The 16,720-nt window shown below is 46.8% G+C and overlaps 2 protein-coding genes across 2 annotated transcripts in view; one reads left to right on the top strand and one right to left on the bottom strand.

The window, feature by feature from the left end:
* The first annotated feature begins 1,721 nt into the window (after positions 1 to 1,721).
* Positions 1,722 to 4,413, top strand: gtf3ab (general transcription factor IIIA, b). Its single transcript, XM_023973350.2, is given in 10 exon segments — positions 1,722 to 1,835; positions 2,034 to 2,128; positions 2,437 to 2,533; positions 3,216 to 3,304; positions 3,382 to 3,405; positions 3,407 to 3,453; positions 3,544 to 3,627; positions 3,781 to 4,016; positions 4,142 to 4,195; positions 4,285 to 4,413. Coding segments are annotated over 10 exon segments (969 nt in total).
* A 1,043-nt stretch (positions 4,414 to 5,456) lies between these two features.
* Positions 5,457 to 16,720, bottom strand: part of lnx2a (ligand of numb-protein X 2a) — a 15,295-nt gene continuing 4,031 nt past the window's right edge. Inside the window, 10 exon segments of the mRNA XM_070435595.1 lie at positions 5,457 to 6,209; positions 7,181 to 7,339; positions 8,019 to 8,268; positions 8,699 to 8,876; positions 9,072 to 9,269; positions 12,688 to 13,092; positions 14,098 to 14,297; positions 14,419 to 14,522; positions 14,524 to 14,554; positions 14,692 to 14,930. Of these exon segments, the coding sequence (XP_070291696.1) occupies positions 6,074 to 6,209; positions 7,181 to 7,339; positions 8,019 to 8,268; positions 8,699 to 8,876; positions 9,072 to 9,269; positions 12,688 to 13,092; positions 14,098 to 14,297; positions 14,419 to 14,522; positions 14,524 to 14,554; positions 14,692 to 14,930 (1,900 nt within the window). The 3' untranslated portion in view covers positions 5,457 to 6,073.

Below are 16,720 nucleotides of genomic sequence, written 5' to 3'. Positions count from 1 at the left end.
AAGATCACGATTAGGGCTGTAAATGTAACGGGTGTGTGAAGACTGGAGACAGACAGTCGCTCAGCTCAGACTACAATCGCGCACACACACACCACAGACAGAAGATAGCGATGCAGTGTCAGGAGCCTGCATGACAGTTTTAAAACCTACAATCAATCAGAGACAGGCAAGCTCAAAGACCTGAATTGCAACAACTGCTGTTCAGTAAAAATGATCAATGACTAGTCTAGTCTACTGAATTCACCAATAACAGATAGGACTAATCTAGGTCTTGGWAATCAGAGCCAGAAACCCAATCACATCCATTTGCAAGAGGCTATTTTGCCTCAATCTCAAGCAGTAGCCTATTTCATAGTAGGCCATGAATGTAAGTTTAAAGGTGCAATATGTAACTTTTTGGATGACCCAACCAAATTCACATTGAAACGTGGGTTATAAATCTGTCATTCTCATTGAAAAGCAAGTCTAAGAAGTAGTAGAGCTGTTCTCTTGTGTGCTATTGTAACGGATGTGAAATGGCTAGCTAGGTAGCGGTGGTGCACGCTAGTAGCCTTTCAATCGGTTACGTCACTTGCTCTGAGACCTTGAAGTAGTGGTTCCCCTTGCTCTGCAAGGGCTGCGGCTTTTGTGSAGCGATGGGTAACGATGCTTCGTGGGTGACTGTTGTTGATGTGTGCAGAGGGTCCCTGGTTCGCGCCCGGGGCGAGGGGACGGACTAAATTTAAACTGTTACACTATTTCTGTCTTTTACTTTCAAATTTGTACACCAGCTTCAAACAGTTGAAAATACAATATTGTGGGTTCTAGAAAATATATTTCACAGCAGTTTAGACAGTACAATGGTTCTCTACACCATACTTGCTTGTTAGCAAACATTTCATAACTGCAGGTGGCAGAAAATCGCCAACCATGGCTTTATACCTGTTCAAACAATACATTTCAGGTGGCAGTATGCAGCCTTTCAGTTTGTTTACCAACTCATAGAAGTAGTAGAAGAAGAAAATGGACTACTTCAAAATGGAGATGGCCTCAATTGTGCTGCCCATGCTCTCACATATACCATAACCAGATCAAATAATCAGTCTACGCTTTACAGTACCTTGCTATATGCTGTTTTAAAGTCAGGTGTGCGTCAATGTGTAACAGTTTAACTTTAAAGTCCATCCCCTCGCACGAACCCTCTGCACACATCAACAACAGTCACCCACGAAGCATCGTTACCCATCGCTCCACAAATGCCGCGACCCTTGCAGAGCAAGGGGAACCACTACTTCAAGGTCTCAGAGCAAGTGAAGTCACCGATTGAAAGGCTATTAGCGCGCACCACCGCTAACTAGATAGCCATTTCACATCCGTTACAAATGCACAGCAATTCACTGTTCCAACCTCCTCCAATCAGGAACTAACTACGTTCAAATGTAGGGTGATGGCTGAATAAAATCACGAAGCAGGTGTCCAATATTAATTTATAAATCATCAATATTTCACCAAAATAATGATAGTACTTAGACCTGAAATTAATTTAGGCTATTACAGAGCCAGACTTTGCTTTCTATTTTGTTCACTTTCCATTGCGTGGATTGAAACACCCCTGTATTATCCAACAGTGGTATCGCCCAATAAAATATATAGTCCTCAGGTGTGTTGACCCATGTAGGCCGGTAAACGACCTGCCGTATTGGTTTTGCGTTATCAAAACACTGTCATCTGTACAATTAAAGATGGGGGAAAGGATTCAAGTCCAAAGAAGCTTTATTTGTTCTTTTGTCAACTGCAATGCCACCTTCAATAAATCATGGAAATTAGATGCCCATCTTTGCAAGCACACAGGTTTGGTGAGTACCTATCCTGCCCAGCTGGCATCTTTCAACAGATGGTCCAGATCAGATCTATGTACTGAATTTAACATTTATGTTAATCAGAAAGAATTAGCCTATTGACGTAAGTGAAATACAACTGAACGTGAATTAATGTCTGCGGTCAGAAAAACGTACTATATTGTTTTGTTACTTGGTCACATTTCTCTTTGACAGAAACCCTTCTCGTGCGAGAACTGTGACAAGAGCTTTTGTACCCGCTACCAGCTCACCAGACACGGGCTGAGCCACAGTGGAGAGAAGCCATACACGTGAGTATGAAGCTTCACTATCCTATAGGGCAATGGTTCACGGTCAATGACCGGTTGTGTATGAGCCTGTATGGCTGTTCCTGCCTTCAATATTTCATTGTTGCCTTTCCAAGTGATTTGGTGGACAGTCAGTTGGCTAAAGTAAAAACTAGCACCAAAGCTAGGGTTTAGTTGTAAATGGTTTTGAACCAAATGTTTCTGAATGAACTTGAGTAGTAGCGCTAACCCATTGTGCTCTGAGTCATGCAATTCATTATTCCTCTTCCAACCTTCCCTCCGGTCACTCATCTGTTTCTGTGCGTCTGCAGGTGTCAGGCTGCAGGATGCTCCGAGGCCTTTGTCTCACATGCCAGCATGAAGAATCACATAGCTCGCATTCACCAGCACCAGGAGAAGCACTATAAGGTTGGCAAAACCGAAGTCAGACTGACGCACCTAATGAATCACTGATACCACTTGGTTTAGTCTGAAACAAAGCTCTGCAAAAATCGTGGACATTTTCCTTAAGCCAGAATGTTTAATGAATTTACATTTGAATTTATTCTACTGCTGCTTGAAATTTGAGTTTTATTTAGAGCACCAGCACTGAAGCCCATGCTCTAAACTATGTAAACATCTGTTAGTATGTGTGCATGTAGTCTTGTGCACTTGCCTTCGGTCATAGGCAGACATCTTGCCACAGAAGTAGACCTGTGTTTTGCCTGTTTAATATTTTCCTGCGGTTAGTTTGTCTAATTTCAACCAGCTGAATGACCATCACCAGACAACATGCAGAGTAAGTGGGGGGGGAAAAATTGTAACAACATTAACGACAGACAAGCAACGTTTATGTGCATTGCATTGCCTACATGGTTGACTGCACCGCCACGTTTTCATGACTCGGCTAAACTGAGTTTCACATTCATCACCCTTTTGCCTTCGGTTTAATTTGACACTGTTCTGAAACAGTTGATGGGTGAACATGAGATTCTAAATGCCTTGACTTCCACCTCCAGGTGTGGCTGAAGGAATAGTGGAGGTAATGTTGGACTACGACAAATGGTCCTCTTGCTAATTTTCATTCAAAGGTTTGTAAATTATGTTCTAGTGTGACCATGTGCATTGRGGGATGGAGTTCAATAAGAAGAACCAACTCAAAACACACCAGATTAAACACACACAGCTGCTGCCTTTTCAGTAAGTATAACACACTGGCCTCTACAAGAGAATGTAGACTCTACCACATCAGGCTGAACTCTGACCCTTTCCCATAGGTGCATCTTTGAGGGCTGTAAGAGAATTTGCTGCTCCCGGACAACTGAAGCGCCATGAGAAAGTACACCAAGGTGAGCCCTACACATGCCACATACCCATCTCAAGTCTTATCAGAGGTCCTGTGGATGTTTCATACATTTTTATCTATTTCTCTTTCCCAGGTTACCCCTGTGCTGTGGAGGACTGTCCATTCCAGGGGAAGACTTGGTCAGAGTATCAGAAGCACAGGAAAGCTGTGCACAGAAGTATGTAGGCCCTCAAACACCAACACTGCCACCCTCTTGACCATGCTGCAACTCATCCCTTTGCATGTCTTGTGGTCCTCTCACATGATCATGAATTATTATATAGATTTTAAACTGATCCAATTGTAAAGTCTTCACCGGTTCTGTGTTAAGTCAAGCTACAGTGTGATGGCTGCAGTAAGATATTCCTGGAGGCATGGTTTTTGAAGCAGCACCAGCTGCGGGTCCACTCTGGTGTGCCCAAGAGGGTGTTCCAGTGCACCGACGCTGGGTGTGAGAAGACCTTCACCACCCACTTCAAACTGGAGAACCACGTTGTGTCAGACCATGAGGGCAAGATGGCATTCTCCTGTACCCACGAAGGCTGTGGCAAGCGCTTCGCTATGCAGGTGAACTCATGGGACAAGACTCAAGTTACAATATGGTATCCTGTCACTTCGCAAATAGTTTTGCAGAACTCAATCTGTCTGAGTGGAATATTTGGTGTTAAGCTAAATGTTTTTATTTTCCTTAGGAGAGTTTGAGACGACACCGAGTGGTTCATGACCCAGAGAGGAAAAAGCTGCAGGTAAACGCTGGTATTGTTGGGTATATGGAGGATGAATAACATCACTACATGTAATATTATAAACCACTGCTTTTTTTTTCCTTTTGCAGAAGGTGCGCCCTAAAAAGAACAAGCCTTTGATTCAGAAGATGAAGTTGGGGCCAGCCTCCACACAGGCTGAGACCAGCAGACTGGCTGACCAACTTCATAACACCAGCTTGGGCTACTCTACATCATAACACCAGCTTGGGCTACTCTAACCTGGACTGGTCCATCAGAACCATGGGGGGGGGGGGGTAGTAATCTGAAACCTGTGGAACAGGAACCTATTCTTTGCTATTTGTCAAGCAGTTTAGTTAGTTTTCAAGAGCTGAATTTCAGTTTATGTATTGAACACTTATCTAATAAATCCTCACCAATGCATGGCTGGCTCCTTGTCTGTTAGTGCATTACATAACCATTATGACACTTTACAAATACCCAATGGTGTCGCACATGATACTTTACTTTAAAAGTAGATTATCAAGTCTGTTCCATCCTGGGAAGTGTGAGAACTGGGCCCAAAATCTGTCTTCTCCAGCAGGTTATTTTTTTCATGGAGATGTATTTGGTAAGCAAAATGACTGGCTTATTTGATAGACTAGAAGTTTAATAATTAGGATACAAGTAGGACATGTGGCATCCCAGAAACTGAGGAAACCACTTTATCGGCCTTGTGCCTATTCACACTTACTAGCCCTGAGTGGCTAGTGGTCCCACCTGATCTAGCCGCCGACTGCCTTCTCATTGTTCAAGCGGCCACTAGATCTACCTGTTCACTAATGGCCAATCTGTAGGGGGTTGGTGACAGTGAACAAATTGCATCAGTGTGCTTGAAATGCACCACTCCAATAGTTCTCACAGAACACCAATGGAAATTGTCGTGGTATTGTTAGATGGGTAAAGATTTTGTTTGGGTGCCAGGCCGGTATTAACCCTGCCGAACGGAAGAGTAGGCTMGAGTACCACTACCGGCTCCAGACTGCCTAGCGTAGCCTGTTTGCCAGAGCCAGTGGTGTGAAGATAAGACCATAAAACACCTCACAGCACAGGGATAACCCAACAAATAACGGCAGAGCAATTTAACAGCAACTTCATAGAAATAATTTACAGAGAACCCAGTCATCAGAGGATTTGGAATCTATTACCTCTCCTGAACACATCCAGGTGCTGAAATGATTCCACTAGCAGTGTTTTCCTCCTTCAGTATGACGATGTGGGTAAGAACTGACTCCAAATGCCCTCTGTGGAAAATATTTATCAAATGGCAGAATCCACAAGTAAACCCTAGGGAGCTGATGGCTGGGTCATCATGGTGATGAGGCCTAACGCTGTGTCCAGGGCGCTTGGGCCCCCAGAGTAAGGCCTTGGGTTTATTCAGTTGGAGCGAGTAGGTGAAAAGTTTATCCCATTTTTCTCCTGATAACCTTAGCAACGTTTCAGACAGAAATACATGGCCTAGAGCTGATCTAAATCATTCTACATGGCAGAGAATCTTCTGTTCTATGCAATGAATTTCTATCTAATGTTGCAGCCACCTGAACACACCCTTGGTTTCTTCTACTGCAGTCCAGAGACTATGTACTGTCCTTTAACAGATAGTCCCGATAACATGACCATATGAACACAGTCTGTTTGTGGGGCTGACACAGTCCGGCCTGGTATCAAGTGATTTTGCTCAGTAGGGCCAGGTTTCCTCTAGCCTGGTTTGATGAAGTCTGTAATTTGGCCCAGGTTACAGTATGTCCAATCTAAAACAATTTCAGTATGGTATGATTTGGCGCCATAGCCTGGTTTCGATGCAGTCCTGATTTGGCCCTGGTTAGATCCAGTCTACAGTAATTTCAGTATGGCATGATGCTATGCCAGGCTGCCAGGCCAGGAGACCACGGTGAGAGCCACTCTGCTACGCTGCTCCTTCAGCATGGGTACCAGGGCTGAGTGGCTCATTCCAGCCGTAGACAGTCCATTAACCGCCACTATCATGTCCCCACACCTAGGGAACAGAGGGGCACATCAACATGGATGGACCACATACAGTAGATATACACCAGTTTATTAAGTACACCCCCCCGTTCATGAAAATGGTTTGCTCCAACAGACAGTGAGTCACATGGCCATGGCTTGCTCTTTAAAGTAGGCAGACAGGCACCAAGGAATTCAGTGACTGTTCGATTGAACGTTATAATGGGCAAAACTATTGAACTAAGCGATTTTGAGAGTGGTATGATCATTGATATCAAGGGCTCCGGTTCCAGTATCTCAGAAATGGCCGGCCTCCTGGTATTTTCACACACGATAGTGTCTAGGGTTTACCGAGAATGATGAGACAAACAAAAAAGCTCCAGTCAGTGGCAGTCCTGTGGGCAAAAACAGCTTATTGATGAGAGGTAGAAGGAGAATGGCAAGAATCGGACAAGCTCACAGGTGGGCCACAAACAGGCAAATAACGGCGCAGTACAACAGTGGTCTGCAGAGCGGCATCTCGGAACACACAACTCGACGGTCCTACTYCAGCAGACGACCACACCGGGTTCCACTCCTATCAGCTAAAAACAAGAAGAAGAGGCTCCAGTGGGCACAAGATCACCAACACTGGACAATTGAGGATTGGAAAAACATCGCCTGGTCCATCCAATCCCGGTTCCTGTTGCATCATGCTGATGGCAGAGTCAGGATTTGGCATAAGCAGCAGGCATGGTACAGCCTGGTGGGGGTGGTGGAATGGTGTGGGGAATGTTTTCATGGCTCATGTTAAGTCCCTTGTTACCAATTGAGCAATGTTTCCATGCCCAGAAGAATTCAGACTGTTCTGGAGGCAAAGGGGGGTCCGAACCGGTACTAGATGGTGTACCTAATACAGTGTATATGTAAGATAATATAAGATGTACTTTATTGACAATTAACTTACAAAGAACGGAAATGTGAGTATATGCTCACAACCCAACAACATGACTGAAGGCTTACTTGAGGTGGCCATCGTAGTATGCAGGCGTTCCAAGGACAATGGTCTTGATGAAGAATGCCTGGTTGCTATGGTTTTCCTCGTATCCCCCGACAATGCTGAAGCCCCAGCTCCCAGGGTGACTTCTACGCAGAACAATCTCATGGCTACTGTGAAGGTAGCTGAGAGAGAGAGAATACAAAGGGAGAGAGATGGACGGAGAGAATGAGCCAGTGTTTTAGTGAGAGGGCGAGAGACAGGGGGGAAGATAGAGGGAGGAGCAGGGAGAGAAATGGGGAACGAGGGCAAGAGAAAGACAGAAAAGGAGGGAGGAAACAGAGAGACAGATAGGGAGGGAAAGAAAGCGATAGAGTAAGGGTGATTCAGAGGGAGGGAGAGAAACAAAGAAAGACAGCAGAAGAAAAGGAGAGAGCGTAAGAAAAAAAGACTCAGTCTCAGAAGGAGGAATTCTGGAGAGACATTGGGGATGTCACCACATGCCTCTCAGTTGATAATCCACACTACAGCACAGTTCAGGACAACACACACACAAACATAATCCCCCATATGGACCTCCTTACGTAACACACACACACCCTGGCTCACACACATAATACTGACACATGAAACGAAAGACATATACATTCCAATACCTCACACACTCAAACACAATCTCCACAGATGACTTCAGGTGGACTTCAATAGTCTAAAAGGTCTTCCTCTCCTCAGCATCACCTACACTAACATGAAACCACTAAATAAGTCAAAGCAATACTTTCACACAAACTCCCAATATCCCAAACACCCCAAGTGAGTCCAACCCAAACAGGTGTGTGTGTGTGAGGGTTATATTCTCTGTACCTGGGCAGGCCGAGCCACAAGACCCAAGAAGGGGACCAGGAGGAGTCGTAGTCTGAGTTGTGTGTGTGGTGGTGTGGGGGAAACAGCTGGTCCTCGGGGCTCTGAACCTGGCCCGGCTCCTCCACCATGCTGACCTCCAGCGCCCTCAGCTGGACGGAGGGCGATGCTGCGCTGGCCTTCAGGGTGCCCACCGCCTCACTGTGGCTCAGGTAGGTCAGGTCCTGACCATTGATACTCAGGAGGATGTCACCTGGAGGGAATGAGAGAGAGAGTGTGTGTGTGTGTGTGTGTGTGTGTGTGTGTGTGTGTGTGTGTGTGTGTGTGTGTGTGTGTGTGTGTGTGTGTGTGTGTGTGTGTGTGTGTGTGTGTGTGTGTGTGTGTGTGTGTGTGTGTGTGTGTGTGTGTGTGTGTGTGTGTGTGTGTGTGTGTGTGGTTGCGTGCGTGCGTGCGTGTGTGTGAGAGAGAGAGGAAAAAAAGAGAGGGGAAACAGAGGGAGGGACAAAAAGGACAGAGAAGAACAGTTAGTTAGGAACAAGTAGTCCTGAGAGACACTGACCTCTGAGACTTCAGCTGAACAGATAATGAGCACAGGAAGAGAGCCAAACCTAAAACTGACAACTTGAATTAGGCCTGAGAATAATACCAGAAGCTCCCACTGGGGGATGTGAGCCATTACTCACCCCGTTTGATTCGTCCATCACGTGACAGGCAGCCGTGTGGTTGGACGCTGGTCACAAAGATGGGCAGCTCGCCGCTCTTGCTGCCCCGCCCCCGGCCACGGTCATACCACAGAGACTCATGAGGCTCCTTCTTAACAGTGATGTGTTTCTCCTTACAAGTCACACACTGGGACAGGTCCTACCACCCACAACACACACACACACACACCACACACACACACACACACACACACACACACACACACAACACCACCACAAACACACACACACACACACACACACACACACACACACGATAAGAGAGGTCGTTACAAAGATACACATGAAAAGACACAGTCAGACACACACACTCCCTTCAGGTGTGTGTACTCACTCTGTGGGTGCTGGAGCGAGCCAGGTGGGCACAGGTAGGCACTGGGCTGGGGCTGGGGGAAAAGCTGTAGTGGTGGTGGTGGTGGTGATTGGGGAGGAAGTGGTCATGGCAGTACAGGTCTCTGTTGGAAGTGGAGCTTGGTGGAGGGGTAGGCTTACTGGGCCGGCCAATCAGTAGAAAAACTCTCTCGCCGCTGGCCTGTAGTCGACAGGGAAAGGGAGTAGGGTTAGCCATCAAATCAAATCAAATTTTATTTGCCACATACACATGGTTAGCAGATGTTAATGCAAGTGTAGCGAAATGCTTGTGCTTCTAGTTCCGACAGTGCAGTAATATCTTACAAGTAATCTAACAATCCCCAACAACTACCTAATACACACAAATCTAAAGGGGTGAATGAGAATATGTACATGTAAGTATATGGATGAGCGATGGCCGAGTGGCATAGGCAAGGTGCAATAGATGGTATAAAATATGAGTAATGTAAGATATGTGAACATTATGAATAAAATACAGTATATACATGTGATTTGAGTAATGTAAGATACTGTATGTAAACATAAAGTGGCATTATTTAGAGTGGCATTGTGTAAAGTGACTAGTGATCCATTTATTAAAGTGGCCAGTGATAGAGTCTCAGTGTAGGCAGCAGCCTCTCTGAGTTAGTGATTGCTGTTTAGCAGTCTGATGACCTTGAGATAGAAGCTGTTTTTCAGTTTCTCTGTCCCAGCTTTGCTGCACCTGTACTGACCTCGTCTTCTGGATGGTAGCGTTGTGAAAAGGCAGTGGTTCAGGTGGTTGATGTCCCTGATGATCTTTTTGGCCTTCCTGTGACCTCAGGTGCTGTAGATGTCCTGGAGGGCAGGTAGTTTGCCCCCGGTGATGCGTTGTGCAGACCGCACCACCCTCTGGAGAGCCTTGCAGGTGAGGGAGGAGCAGTTGCCGTACCAGGCTGTGACACAGCCCGACTGGATGCTCTTGGTTGTGCATCTGTAAAGGTTTGTAAGCGTTTTGGGTGACAAGCGATATTTCTTCAGCCTCCTGAGGTTGAAGAGGCGCTGTTGGGCCTTCTTCACCACACTGTCTGTGTTTGTCTGTGATCTGTACGCCGATGAACTTAAAACTTCCCACCTTCTCCACTGCTGTCCCTTTGATGTGGATAGGCGGGTGCTCCCTCTGCTGTTTCCTGAAGTCCATGATTATCTCCTTTGTTTTGTTGACGTTGAGTGAGAGGTTGTTTTCCTGACACCACACTCCGAGTGCCCTCACCTCGACCCTGTAGGCTGTCTCGTCGTTGTTGGTAATCAAGCCTACCACTGTAGTGTTGTCTACAAACTTGATGATTGAGTTGGAGGCGAGCGTCGCCACGCAGTCGTGGGTGAACAGGGAGTACAGGAGGGGGCTGAGCACGCACCCTTGTGGGGCCCCATTGTTGAGGGTTAGCAAAGTGGAGATGTTGTTTCCTACCTTCACCACCTGGGGGCGGCCCGTCAGAAAGTCCAGGACCCAATTGCACAGGGCTGGGTTGAGATCCAGGGCCTCCAGCTTGATGATGAGCTTGGAGGGTACTATGGTGTTGAATGCTGAGCAGTAGTCAATGAACAGCATTCTTACATAGGTATTCCTTTTGTCCAGATGGGCTAGAGCAGTGTGCAGTGTGATGGCGATTGCGTCTTCTGTTGACCTGTTGGGGCGGTATGCAAACTGAAGTGTGTCTAGGATGGCTGTTAAGGTGGAGGTGATATGATCATTGGCTAGTCTCTCAAAGCACTTCATGATGACAAAAGTGAGTGCTACGGGGCGGTAGTCATTTAGTTCAGTTATCTTTGCCTTCTTGGGTACAGGAACAATGGTAGCCATCTTGAAGCATGTGGGGACAACAGACTGGGATAGGGAGCGATTGAATATGTCCGTAAACACACCAGCCAGCTGGTCTGCGCATGCTCTGAGGACGCGGCTAGCAGCCTTGCGAGCGTTAACACGTTTAAATGTTTTACTCACGTCAGCCACAGAGAAGGAGAGGGGGGGGGGTGCAGTCCTTGTTAGCGGGTCGCGACGGTGGCACTGTATTTCCTCAAAGTGGGCAAAGAAGGTGTTTAGTTTGTCTGGAAGCGTGAAGTCGGTGTCCATGACGTGGCTGGTTTACTTTTTGTAGTTTGTGATTTCCTGTAGACCCTGCCACACATGTCTTGTGTCTGAGCCGTTGAATTGCGATTCCACCTTGTCCCTGTGCTGGCACTTCTCTTATTTGATTGCCTTGCGGAGGGAATAACTACCCTGTTTATATTCAGTCATATTCTCAGACCTCTTTCCATGGTTAAATGCAGTGGATCGCGCTTTCAGTTTTGCGTGAATGCCGCCATCCATCCACGGTTTCTGGTTAGGGTAGGTTTTAATAGTCACAGTGGGTACAACATCTCCAATGCACTTCTTTATAAACGCACTCACCGAGCCAGCGTATAGGTCGATGTTGTTCTCTGAGGCTGACTGGAACATATTCCAGTCCACGTGATCAAAACAATCTTGAAGTGTGGCTTCCGATTGGTCGGACCAGCGTTGAATGGTTCTCGTCACTGGTACGTCCTGTTTGAGTTTCTGCCTATAAAATGGTAGGAGCAAGATGGCGTCGTGGTCGGATTTGCCGAAGGGAGTGCGGTAGAGGGCTTTGTATGCATTTGGAAGTTAGAGTAGGAGTGGTCGAGGGCATTGCTCATGCGCGTAGCGCAATCAATATGCTGGGAGAATTTAGGTAGCTTTGTTCTCAAATTTGCTTTGTTAAAATCCCGAGCTACAATAAATGCAGCCTAAGGATATATGGTTTCCAGTTTGCATAGAGATCAGTGAAGTTCCTTGATGGCCGTCTTGGTGTCTGCTTGAGGGGGAATGTACACAGCTGTGACTATAACTGACGAGAATTATTTTGGTAGGTAAAATGGCCGGCATTTGATTGTAAGGAATTCCAGGTCAGTGAGCAGAAGGACTTGGGTTCCTGTATGTTGTTATGATTACACCATGAGTCGTTAATCATGAAGCATACACCCCCGCCCTTCCTCTTCCCAGAGAGGAGTTTATCTCTGTCGGCGCGATGCATGGAGAAGCCCGGTGGCTGAACCGACAACATATCCCGAGAGAACCATGTTTCCGTGAAACAGAGAATGTTACAATCTCTGATGTCTCTCTGGAAGACAACCCTTGCTCAAATTTCGTCTACCTTGTTGACAAGAGACTGGCCATTGGCTAGTAGTATACTCGGGAGTGGTGGGAGATGTACACGTCTACGGAGCCTGACCAGAAGACCGCTCCGTCTGCCCCTTCTGCGGCGCCGTTGTTTTGGGTCGACTACTGGAATTAGATCCATTGTCCTGGGTGGTGGTCCGAACAGAGGATCCGCTTCGGTAAAGTCGTATTACTGGTCGTAATGTTGGTAAGTTGACGTTGCTCTTATATCTAATAGTTCTTCCCGGCTGTATGTAATAAGACTTAAGATTTCCTGGGGTAACAATGTCAGAAATAATGCATAAAATACTAAATACTGCATAGTTTCCTAAAAACTCGAAGCCAAGAGGAACTGTCCCAACTCACCGTTTCAGAAGCACTGTTTCAACCCTAGCCTTACCTGTATGATCTGAGCAGCCTGTTCAGGCGTGCCGTGGCGTAGGTCCTGTTCATTGACCGCCAGCACGCGGTCGTTACTACACAGCCTCCCGTCCTTGGCCGCTAGGCCGCCGTCCAGCAGGTCTAACACAAACACCCCCACCTCGTCCGTCCTCCGCACCAGCTTGATGCCCAGCTGCTCTGAAGAGTCCCGCTTGTGCAGGGTGATCCTCAGGCTGGCAGGGCTGGATGGGGTGCTCTCTGGGGTGGAGCAGGGGGCGTGAGGCACAGAACGGGTGGTGAAAGGGGGCGGGCGAGAGGCACAGCGGCGCTCTCTCAGGACAGTGAGCTGTAGCATGGCACAGGGGCGTGCAAACGTGGAGCGGGCAAAGTTATGGGGCACGTTGCTGATGTCTACACTGTTGACCTAGGAAGGGGGAGAGAGAGAGCACTTAAAGGGATATTTTGGGATTTTAGCAATGAGGCCCTTTATCTACTTCCCCAGAGTCAGATGAACTCATGGTACCATTTTTATGTCTCTGTGTCCAGTAGAAGGAAGTTAGAGGTAATTTTGCGAGTCAATGCTAACTAGCATTAGCGCAATGACTGTAAGTCTATGGTATCTACTAGAAAGTAGGTACCATAGACTTCCAGTCACTGCATTAGAGATATTAYAGAAAGGAGGAGATAGGAATCCCAATGGGCAATGAATGGAGGAAAGTATAACGTCTCACCTAGCAGACCGTTGACCAATTGCATTCACGATGTCATGCTACGCCACACGGTTGCTAAACTAATCATCACGCAATCCCTTCTCAAATCAGCATCGAGAAACCTGCCTATTTTCCTCGAAAGTATGTAAAGTCACAATTGCAAAGCTATACGATATTACAGAGAACAAGTGAACTATCTCACATCTCAGAAAATATATGTAATGGTGTACTAAATTCATGCTAATTTTGAGTTTTAGAGCTAGTGCTTAACTGAGCCCCACTCACTCCTTGAAGGAGAGCTCTCCCTGTCCCAGAATCTCCCAGAATGCACTGCGTGGTCCATGGATGACGCATAGGCAACGCACACAATGGCCGCTAATACGATTCCAAATGGAGTTTCCCATCTCTTCAAATGTATCTCTGATTGCATCTACTAGCATGCTAGCAGTTACCATAGACTTCCAGTCATTGCGCTAACACCAGTTAGCAATTGTGCTAACGCTAGTTAGCAACTTCCCTCAAACTGCACGCAGAAACTTAAAAATGGTATCCATGAGTTCATCTGACTCTAGGAAAGTAGATAAAGGGCTTCAATGCCAAAATCCTGAAGTATCCCTTTAAGAGAGGAGGATAAGAGAGAAGGAGGAAAGGGGGGTAAAGTGGTTAGGAAGAGGAAGAGTGGAGATAGAAGAAAGATTACAGCCATGCAGGACCCTCACCTGTAGTATCTGGTCCCCGGCCAGAAGCCTGCCATCTCGAGCAATGACCCCGTCACGGTAKACTTCCTGGATCACCACGTTGATAAGGGGTGTCTCGTTGCCCCCGACGATGCTGATGCCAAGTTCTACATAGGGGTTGGAGCGGTGGACCTCGATGGTGGTGATCTCACCCTCTGGAATGGACGGCAGCTTCACACAACCTGGGAGATACACAGGGACATGGAAGCACATCAATCTCTTATATTCATGAATGTTTAGATTCAAGGCATTTAGAGATGAAGATTAAGGAAAGCAAGTCAGATGGAGGAAGTGATGTCATACCTTCTTCTGCGGAGAGGGGCGGGGACTCGGGGCAGTCCCACCCTGTGGAGGCGGAGCTGGCGGTACGGAGGAGGTGGATGGCAGGGGTACTGAGGGTCGCTTTACCCTGGTACCACACACTCCAACCCTACCACCCCTACACAGAGAGAGAGAGGTTAGTAATACACACACACACACACACACACACACAACACACACACACACACACACACACACACACACACACACACACACACACACACACACACACACACAGTTATTACTCTTACTCACTGTCCTCCTCAGTGCTCTCCTCAAAGGCAGGGTTGTCCAGTCCAGGCTCATCAGTCCACATGGGAACACTGCTGCCTGCGGTGCCACCAGGGGACGAGGGGGAGCTCTCCTCCCGCAGGTCTGTCTCCGTCTGGAGGGAGTGGGGGGACCTGGGTGGGCTGGTCACCATGGCTCCCTCCTCCCCGTGATCACATGGTGCGCCCTGTAAATTGGTCTGCTGAGACCGCGTCCCCGGACACCTGGGCACAGAGAGAGAGGGATTTCAGAGGTTACGCAACTGGCCAATGTTCCCTCTAAGCTGTGCACGAGAGAAGCACGAGATTGAACTTCCCTCAACATTCTAGAGTTTTCCCCATTAGTTAACACTATCAACGTTTCCCTTTACTGTGGGAATTGTGATCGAATCAACGCAATATTAGGCACTATCAATGCAACATACCGAAAACAAAACAAACTATGCAAGAGATTTTGTTGTAAGCAGAACGCATAGGAGTAGGATACTATTGCATTGACAGGCACAATTCAAGGCCCGTACTCTACACAGACCGGTGTGCCATAACCAATCAGAGCTGCAGTAGGCCTAAATGCAAATAAAGAATTTCCATATATGGATCTGTGCCATTCACTTTGAACTGGACTGTTTTTACAGCATGAGCGGTCGTGAGTAGATGCGCTTGTTTTGAGATCAAAGCGAGAACTACATGTAGTGAGCATGTGCACATTTGTACATATATGTTCATATCCTTTGCCAGTTAGTGAGTTATTAGCCCAGGTATAGATACTTTGTTGACAGCAATGGGGGAGTGGTCGCTTCCTACAACAGCACAAAACGTGTGCATCTTTGAAAAGCGAGTCAGGTAAATAGCTTTTTTTTGTCTTAAAGGAGCAGTGTTGTATTTTGAGACAGGCTTGAATAAACTAAGTAGCCAATAGGCAGAGGGTAGCATCATTCGTCTGATTATCTGTATTAATGGTATGGGAATAATGATGCATCGTTTGTAAAGTGGTTTCTTGCATCAAACAACACAACAACATTTTCAGTCACCTCCTTGTCTGATGGACAAGTGGATAAACAGGTTAATGTCAAGTTCTGCATGTTTTTTTTTACAAAAGTCTCATGGAATGTAGGCCTACATTGAACACCACACATTGGCGGCTACTGTAGGCTGAATGATCAGTTTTACCTAATTTTGACCAGCATGTCACATGCGCAACCAGAGGAAAAAAAAATCTGACCATAATTCTATCCTCCTGATTCCTGCTTACAAGCAAAAACTAAAGCAGGAAGTACCAGCGACTCGCTCAATACGGAAGTGGTCAGATGACGTGGATGCTATGCTACAGGACTGTTTTGCTAGCACAGACTGGAATATGTTCCGGGATTCATCCAATGGCATTGAGGAGTATACCACCTCAGTCATCGGCTTCATCAATAAGTGCATGATGACGTCGTCCCCACAGCAACGGTACATACATATACCAACCAGAAGCCATGGATTACAGGCAACATCCGCATCGAGCTAAAGGCTTTCAAGGAGCGGGAGACTAATCCGGACCCCTATAAGAAATCCCACTACGCCCTCAGACAAACCATCAAACAAGCAAAGCGTCAATACAGGATTAAGATTGAATCCTACTACACCGGCTCTGATACCATCTATAGATTAAGGCCCAGATCCATGTGGTTAGTGCCCTCTGCCCCAGCCCTAAAACAGTAATGGAGCTAATTATGGGATGTCTGTCAGCTTGGACATTTAACATTGTTTGTGGTCCTACAGCTGCCTTAAAGTAATTTATTGGACACTGCCGCTACAACCTGTCACCATTGAGTTCAGCTCATAAACAGGTAGAACAGAAAAGTTCAGGAAACCTACTGAATTGAAATAGAGCTGTGTTTCTCAACCCCTGGTTGCAGAGGTCCCTGGGATGTTTCTGACCAGTCCCTCCGAAGGACGCTCCAAGTGCCCTGGGATGTTTCCGACCAGTCCCTCCGAAGGACGCTCCAAGTGCCCTGGGATGTTTCCGACCA

This window comes from Salvelinus sp. IW2-2015, linkage group LG27 (assembly GCF_002910315.2).
Source record: "Salvelinus sp. IW2-2015 linkage group LG27, ASM291031v2, whole genome shotgun sequence".
Lineage (NCBI taxonomy): Eukaryota > Metazoa > Chordata > Actinopteri > Salmoniformes > Salmonidae > Salvelinus > Salvelinus sp. IW2-2015.
Note: the sequence above shows the minus strand (reverse complement) of the source record. Positions and strands in the feature narration are given on the sequence as shown.